General features: G+C 34.4%; 2 protein-coding genes across 2 annotated transcripts; one reads left to right on the top strand and one right to left on the bottom strand.

Annotated features, from left to right (window-relative positions):
• The first annotated feature begins 610 nt into the window (after positions 1 to 610).
• LOC143633678 (putative calcium-binding protein CML23) lies at positions 611 to 1,223 on the top strand. The gene has a single exon (XM_077101929.1). It carries the CDS (start codon positions 611 to 613, stop codon positions 1,067 to 1,069), a length of 459 nt encoding a protein of 152 aa, XP_076958044.1. The 3' UTR covers positions 1,070 to 1,223.
• Positions 1,224 to 5,772: 4,549 nt separating this feature from the next.
• Positions 5,773 to 8,345, bottom strand: LOC143633677 (salicylic acid-binding protein 2-like). The gene is made up of 3 exons (XM_077101927.1): positions 7,971 to 8,345; positions 6,333 to 6,470; positions 5,773 to 6,260 (listed from the first exon to the last, which is right to left on the bottom strand). Exons 1-3 carry the CDS (start codon positions 8,343 to 8,345, stop codon positions 5,979 to 5,981), a joined length of 795 nt encoding a protein of 264 aa, XP_076958042.1. The 3' UTR covers positions 5,773 to 5,978.
• Positions 8,346 to 8,686: the final 341 nt, after the last annotated feature.

Here is an 8,686-nt window from a genome sequence, read left to right as displayed (position 1 = left end):
TTTGTAACTTTTAGATATAAGATAATTAATATCATACCAATTGTTTTTAACCGCTAATAAGTAAAGAATTGTTTAGGTGTATTGTACATGGTGATCCAATAGTAAAATACCACTGCTAGCTGGCCTAACTTAGTTATACGAAACCTTTAAACGCCTCTAAATTATCTTTAGTTTCAGGGAAAACCCATAAATCCGAAAGGCTCACTGATAGTAAAACCTGAAAACACTCAAAATCGAACGAGGGATCACAAGAATCCCAATATTTTCATAATTGACCCACACATACCCTTTCAAAGTGATGTTTGTGAGGATTAAATCTGAGTTTTCATTAAAAAACCCAAACTTCCTACCGCTAAATGATATACACCAAACAATATTATAATCCCAAAAAAAAGGCAGTTATTATTGTAGAAGACGCGTATATATAATAATAATAATAATAATATATTATAGGTGTAATTAACTGTCACTCCACCGCGTGATTCCAATTCCAAAAACGCGTTTTCCGTTTCCATTCCATATATAACAGCCGCCGAAGGCCAACTTCATCACATTCTAAATATAAATATAAATAACCACACCAGAAGATATTTTAACTTTAACCCTAGAAATGACCAATAACAACAATTCTACAGGCAACACAAACGACTTCGAGAAAGTGTTCCACAAATTCGACGTCAACGGCGACGGTAAGATCTCCATCTCCGAGCTCGGCTCCATCCTCAGCGCACTCGGCTCGGCCACGCCGGAGGACGAGCTAAAGGTTGTGATGAACGAGATTGATACGGATAAAGACGGATTCATTGACTTACAGGAGTTTATCGAGTTTCAGAAGCGAGGATGTAACGCTGCTGACGGAGCTGCGGTGAATAAGGAGCTGCGTGAGGCGTTTGATATGTACGATCAGGATAAGAACGGTAAGATCTCGGCTAATGAGTTGCATTCGGTGTTGAAGAGCTTAGGTGAGAAGTGTTCGTTGAAGGATTGTAAGAAGATGATTAAGTCCGTTGATGTTGACGGTGACGGTTGCGTTAACTTTGAAGAGTTTAAGAAGATGATGAGCAAATAGTACGCACTTATCGTTCACAGGTAGCTTCTAGTTAATCTTCGTCAAATTAACTGCAGTATATCGTTTGATAAACGTGTTAAAGTTGACAAAATTATGACGGATTTAGAATATTCTGTTAATTCGTGCTACTGATTTCATCCGTTATTAGATAATTTGGCAACGTCATCGAGAAATTTAAGTGTGATTTGTTTTTCCGGTGACTTTGTTGTCAAATTTCTACTTTACATGATAATTTTTTTCTGGTGAATTTGTTTCGATAACGAGAATAATGAATAATGATGTAACGTGTAATTTGTAAACATCAAATCTTCTGTAGGTTTTCGATCACTTTTTTTGTTTTATTTTGTATTTTTGGTGAATCTGGTTTCAGCTTTTTAACCTTTTCTAGCTGGAGTCTGGTCAATTATTATTGGTGACACGTGGATTTTAGTTTATCGGAGGATATGTAACTGATCACAAGAAGTTAGTTGGCTTCCGAACTAACTTTCTCTTGTTGAGTCATGACCGGTTTAAATGTTTCAGCCATAACTTTTATGTTAGTTGGTTTTGGTTTCTTCCTATAAGATAATGTAGGTGACCAATAAGACTTTTTGATACCATGGTTTTAAAACGTTTAAACTAATAAAAAACTGACACGTCATTAAATTATGTGATTTTCAAGATCATATTTGCTACACGATTGGAATTTTTTAAAAAAGTTAGTTTTGATCTCGTGAAAGTGGGTTCCCGCCATCAGTTCACGTGATTATTTCACATTTCCAGATCTTATAACTTATGTTATTCTATGTTATTTTAATTTTTGCTAAAAAAAAAAATACTTACCACATCGTAACGCTTTTGAAATGTTTAAACCAATAGAGGACCGAAACATTATCAACTCAAGTGATTTTATAGATCTTATCATCTATGTGATTCAAAATTTTGTAAACAAAATACATTATGATTTCGTACTTTATACTTTAAGGGCCTGTTCGTTTCAAAGATTTGTAAGGAATTCTAAGGAATGAGATTTTAAATCCCATGAATTGATATGTTCGTTTCATTTAATGAAAGAATAGGAATGGAAACTAAATCACATCAAATCCTACATTTCGTGGGATTTTAAAATCCCACCTATTTGAAAGGATTGTTAAGGATTTTCTTATTAACAATAAAAACTCCTCCAAAAAAATTCAAAAAAATTAATAAAAAATTCATAACTCAAAATATAAATCAAAAAAGAAAATGTAAAAAAACTAAAACGTTTCCGCCTTTGCCCTCGTTCTTAAAAAAAAAAAAACCAAGAATGAAGAAGATTCCATTTCCAATACATATTAACCAACCAAACACATGATAGGGATTCTCAAACATTCCATTCCAATTCCTATTCCAATTCCAAATCCTTTAAAAAAGGTCCGTGAAGCAAACGCGCCCTAAGAGAATGTAAGTGGAAAGGTTTTGAAATGTTTAGTTCAATAGAAGACCACATAGTCACTAAATCATGTGATTTTCTAGATCTTATCAACAAAGTGATTCGAAAATATACTTATCACGTCTCATTATTCCGTTCTTTTGACTTCAATTATTGTAAATAAATCAACTTTGAAATGTTTAAGCCAATAGAATATTGAGTTACTGGCACATAGAGTTGTCCAAACTGCTCGTCGTTCGTTCGTCGTTCGCTTGAAAATTGCTCGAAAAATGCTCGTTCGATTGCTGCTCGGTTTGGAAGTGAGCCATTCGGTTCGGCTCGTTTTGCTCGAATTATTTTATATTTATTAGTTTTATATATAAACTTTATGTATATATATAAAAGTATATACTATTTTTTTTAAAGTTTTTAAAATTTTCTTCTTTCGTTTTGAATTCAAAGTTCAAATTTACACCATAGCCGCTCGTTTTATATATGTTTTGTTGTTAACTTTGAGTTTAATACATTTTAAAGGTAAAAGTTTAGACAATTTAGAGTTGAAAGTCTTGAATTAATGATATTTGAAGTTTTAGAAATTCAAAATTGGAAACTTTGTACGAAATCAAGCAAAACCAAACCGAACCAAGCTGCTCGGTTTCAAAACCAAACCAAGTTCAAGCATAAAGATATCGCTCGTTTTTTTAAATTCAAGCCGCTCAGTTCGGCTTGTTTGCAAACCAAACCAAACCAAGTATGCGCATGCTCGCGTTCGGTTCGGTTCGTGAACAGCCCTACCGACACATATTCAAATCATGTGATTATCTAGATCTTATCTACTTGCTTTAAAAGCATCCACAATAAGAAGCTATAAAAAAACATTTTGGTCAAACTGGCATATCATAAAAACTCAATTCCTTAAAAACAACCGAACCTCACATAATAAAAACACCAAAAAAATATTGTCACATAATCAACACATTTTACGTTAACTTTAATTTTAATTACATTTTTTATAATTGAATTAACCAAATTAACAAAATCAAATTAATTGAATTGAACAGTTAACTAATTGTTCACTAAAGCCACAACTGATTAACCGGACATTTCATCATGGTTAATCATAGGGGTGTTCAAAATACCCGAACCTGATTAACCCGACCTGAACCCGAATCCGAATAAGCTAATTAGGGTCGGGTTAAATATGGTCAAAAAGTATTAATCGGGTTATTCGGGTTGACCCGAATAACCCGAATTGTTAATAGGGCCGGGTTTCGGGTTTATTATTGGGAAATAATTGGATTTCGGGTTAACCTGAATAACCCGATTAGTGATTAATACAATAATGAAAATGTGAAATAAGCACTAAAATGTCAATACTGAAAGTTTTATAGAGGAGTTAATTGTTTTTCTACTTGTTCATGAACCGTTAGACTTGAAGGTCTTTTAAAATAAACGGACGAACATGAACAAATGTTTCACTCGTTCATCTATGTTCGTGAACACTCATTTATGATCATTCATTTAAGTTTGTTTACGTTCTTTCATGTTCATCACATATTAATAGAAAATTATTAAATATTATTTTCATTTAGAAATTATATCACCATAATATGTTTATATTTGTGTTCATTTGAATGCGTTCATTTATGTTCGTTTATGTATGTTTGCGTTCGTTAATGTATGTACATGTTTCTTCAAGTTCGTTTATCTTTGTTTAATTGTGTTCAATTATGTTCGTGAACTGTTCGTTTAGATTTTAAATGAACGATCATAAAAAAACATGAATATATTCATTTTTTAACAAAAGAACATGAACACAAATATTTGTTTGATTAAGTGTTCGTGATCGTATTCGTTTAAAGTTAAATGAACAAACACGGACATGCCTTTGTTCATGTCCGTTTGGTTCGTTTACAAGCCTATATGTAATTATAAGATAATTACTTGTGAAATGAATTGAAAATTGAGTTGAACGAGAAATTTTGCAACCCACGAGTTACAAACATTAAAATGAACTTCAAATTATAAAGTAACATGGTCAACCCAATTAACCCGACTAACCCTACCCAACTAACCCGAAACCCGAATAACCCGAACCTTAATAGGGTCGGGTTTCGAGTTAGATAATTTTTAAGAAAAACCCGACTAACCCAACCCAATTATCTCGAAACCCGATCGGGTTAACCCGATGAACACCCCTAGTTAATCAGTTGGAGAACATGAAAAGGATTGATTTTCGTACTACTAGGTGGACTTTAATGTTTGATATCAAAAGGATGAATTTTACGCTTCAAAATTGATATAAGCATTTGCAACAGATTGTGATAAACATGTTATATCCCATAAATTGCCACAATATCCATGATGAAATGTTTAAACATGTTAAAATTCACTTAATAGAAAATAACAAAACACAAACTTTCAGCCACAAAATTTTTAGTTGCTCACATCCCACACAAGGTGAGATAGTATTTCCTTGTGAAGAGTTATTTGCCAAAAAAGTAGCTCTATGTTTTGACATTATTGGCAGTTCTTTTTGGCTTAAGAGTATGAAACCATGTAACTAGATTAAATTATGCTTGGTATTTCTAATATTCTTAGGTTCTCTTGAGCTAGTTTAAATTTTGATTTGATTGGTTTATGCTTGTTCAAACCATCGGCAGGCTCAAATCTTGTTGGGCGAAGGCCGGTTGTGGTATAAGTGTATAACTATCATAGAAAATCTAAGAATTGTTAAAAAAATTTCAAGATCTAATACAAGGAGGTCTGATATAACTTCATGCACACTTGAAGCGTAATCAAATGGTTTAATAAGCGGATGATTGTTATACAAATGATTCGAGTAAAGCTTACAAATTTATCAAACCCAATCAACTAACTAAAAAAATGTAGAAACCATGACTTATACTAATAAAAAAAAACGATGACAAAAACATATTAAAAAAATGACAAACTAGAGATAAAAATATTTCTTTTCCCTCCTTTTCTCCTTCTCGTCGCTCTCTCTAATCTCTATCTCATGGGACTAGTCGGCCCACATTGCTACCATCATCAAGCCTCAAGCCCAATTCAGCAACTAAACTAATTCCCCGATCCAAAGGCCCATTAGATGGACACACCACACATAAGTCTATTTGAGATTTGATGCTCCTGCATCAGTTTCCTTGTATTCTAGAATGATAGCATCATATTGTCAATAAAATTCACTTAGTTCATTATTATGGAAGGTGAAGGTTTGAACTTGTAATACATTTAGGTGACAAAACAATCAGAGCACGAATATATCACTAGGATCACCACCTTGATCACCACTATCGCTGCCACCTTACTGTCTCCGTCTCTACACGCCTTGACTTACATCAAGGTTATTATTCTAAGAAAACTTTATTAATAATTCAATGATACTTATTGTAACCACATTTAACACATTAAGAACTTTTAATATTATAAAATAAACAAAGTTCAGACAAGTTTATGTAGTCGTATTGGGATTAAACGGTAAAATAGCTAGATAGGTAATTAAGTGTAACGGAGGGCTACATCAACGAGAGAAGCACATACTTGCTTTGGATTCGACAACATTGACATGTGGTCTACGTCTTCCAACTCTTTCACCTCCGTCACCGGGCTGTTATCAATCATCCACATCTGAAATTCTTTCGGGATACCTTCATCATTCATTCCAATGATATAGATTCGTGTCACAGAACCATATCCATTTTTTGAAAATGGTCTTTCTTTGCGTAGATCATTTAAAAATAGCGAACTAGGCCTGACTAACATTTTTCCCAATTCAAGATCCTACATGCATCATAGTTTAAGAATATCATAACACAAAAAGTTATTTGTATGAACTAAGAAGATCATTATAACCTCATTAGAGCAAAGATTGTAAAGCTTGGATGTCAGGAAGTGGGGGCCAAATAACACTGATGTTTCTGAGCCGTTTTCAGTATCATATCCTGAAAATTTTGTGTCCAACCAATCTTCTGTTGATATATTTTCATTATGCTTCAAATTGAATTAAAAAACGTAGTTAGAACAACAAGGAAATAATATATATATGTAAATATACTTTGTAAAGGGCACCAAACTATAAAAATATCAAATAATATATGACTACTTAATTTGGGACTAGTGTTATTCATAAAAATACAAAAAACACACAAATACATAGAGATGATGTAACATCAGTAATGGTGTTAATCGAATCACCTTTCAAGTTTATCATCTTAATTAAATTGAGTTTTTTCTTTATGCACTGCCCATCTCGATCGGCTGCTGGACACCTATGATACCACATCTATCTCCAGAATGATCGCATGAACATTACAGTTAGGTTTTATGTTTCATTCTCCATTCATGTGTCTTTTACGTCACTTTCTATTTCTGGGGATTCCTTTTATGACAAATTTGTCTTCTGTTTGGTATGATATTTTATTTGTGAATTTATAGCTCAAAAGGTTTCTATGTAGACAGAAGGTTAAAGAGGCCAGCCATACAGGGACCAAAAGCGTAATTTATTCTCATAATTATGTTGATAAATTCGAAAATAGCTAGATCATTACAAGTGACAAAGCTTTGACTAAAACGTCGAGGGACAGACCAAAATATGTATAAAAATATTCATATACGGAGGGGGGCCGAACTCAACATTTCGAAATTGATAAATTTACACCACGTATAATTTTTTTTGACAACAACAGGTAAATTTATGCTACTAAGCAAAAAATGGGGGTAGGTCGGGACCCTCATTGGCCCTAACTATCCTTCACCAATGATCAATACCTTAACAGTTATTTACCAGTCTTAGACTAGTGGGTATATGGAAACCACATCACTGCCCAAAGTGATGAGGTGGCAGCGATGCCAAAGTTTCCCCCGGGGGGGATTGTTTATGCGTGGAGATCTTCGTACTGCGTTGAAGGCAACAAGAGGAGAAAGGGTGGCAATGACAAGAGTTATGAGTTATGGCACCGCACACTAGAGTGGAGGCAGCCTCGTCCATACGCTGCGGTGAGTGGTGAGACGTGATGAAGGATGAGCGGTAAATGGCAGTTCCATTCCCTCACTCTTATCTCCTTTCCCATCCCATTTATTTATTAATTCTTATCAGCGAACATACACACTCTCTATTCTACACCTGCAAACTCTACTCCTAAAATTACCACACACTTGCTGCTCGTAAGATTTGAATCAACAACCATTTGGCTAGGGAGTACATAACTTTACCATCAGGTTGTCCACTTGGAAACAATTACTTTTATTACTTCAGGAGATGGATTAGATCATTAGCAAGATCTGATAAGGTATCTTTTGATGAAGTAAAAATTAAATCTTGATTTGGTAGCTAAGTATTTGAGAAAGTAGATATATGTTGTCAGAATTCTCTCAGCAAAAATATTTGGTCATGAAAAAAATATATATATTGAAAGGAGGGCTCAAGATTTTTGTATAGCTTTGGGCCACAAAATAGTATTGCAGCCCTTGTAAGATAATAACGACAATTACCTTGTCCAAAACATAGGATGGCTTATGTACATAATCCGGCATGAAGGCGAAGAGGAAGACAGCGACAGAGACCTTTTCCGGGAACTTTTCCATTGCAACGGCCAAGTTCATGCCACCGAGACTATGACCAACCAACACCACCTTCTCTCCTGTCGGAAGAGCCACCATAAATTCCAGCAATGGCAAAGTGTAGTCAGAGAAAGTCTGGACTTGTTGGATTGTTCTTGTATCAGTGCCAGAAGCCGCGAGATCAAAGGCGGATACACGGTGCCCGGCAGCCTCTAGGAGAGGTTTGAGCTTGAACCAACACCATGCTCCATGGCCTGCACCATGCACTAGTACAAAATGCTTTTGCTGCTTGTTGGCACCTCCCATGTTCATTTTCTTTTTTTTCCTCTTCATGTTGCTATATATATATAGTACCACGGGTTATGCTAGAAGCAGCTAAACTACGTATTAAAGGAAGCGTTTAATTCATTAAATAGGTTTAACTAACCATTTCAAACACGTAATATTAGGAGGGGTCAGGCTAAATGTACCCCTCATATTGCTTGTCATAACCCCCCACCCCCACCCCCCCCTTGGGTGGAAAAAAACAACTTTTATATTACCCATCAAAATCATATAATTAACAAATTAGTAGAAAATTAATGATTTTGAAATATTTTCTTAGGATGCTGCCTTTTCTTTTTATGATTCTCTTTTATTGATACATA

The sequence above is a fragment of the Bidens hawaiensis genome, unplaced genomic scaffold (assembly GCF_021521415.1).
Source record: "Bidens hawaiensis isolate Kalapana, Puna unplaced genomic scaffold, B.hawaiensis_p1.1 tig00006845_1, whole genome shotgun sequence".
In the NCBI taxonomy this organism is placed as follows: domain Eukaryota; kingdom Viridiplantae; phylum Streptophyta; class Magnoliopsida; order Asterales; family Asteraceae; genus Bidens; species Bidens hawaiensis.
The sequence above is the reverse complement of the archived record's forward strand: the minus strand, read 5'-3'. Positions and strand labels throughout refer to the sequence as shown.

What these genes read in the sequence shown, in the direction of transcription:
- LOC143633677 (XM_077101927.1), bottom strand. Translation starts at nt 8,345, where the DNA reads ATGGGAGGTGCCAACAAGCAGCAAAAGCATTTTGTACTAGTGCATGGT. An exon ending in CATCCTATGTTTTGGACAAG is followed by an intron (nt 6,471 to 7,970) that starts GTAATTGTCGTT and finishes TTCAATTTGAAG; the next exon opens with CATAATGAAAATATATCAAC. An exon ending in ACAATCTTTGCTCTAATGAG is followed by an intron (nt 6,261 to 6,332) that starts GTTATAATGATC and finishes TGATGCATGTAG; the next exon opens with GATCTTGAATTGGGAAAAAT.
- LOC143633678 (XM_077101929.1), top strand. Translation starts at nt 611, where the DNA reads ATGACCAATAACAACAATTCTACAGGCAACACAAACGACTTCGAGAAA.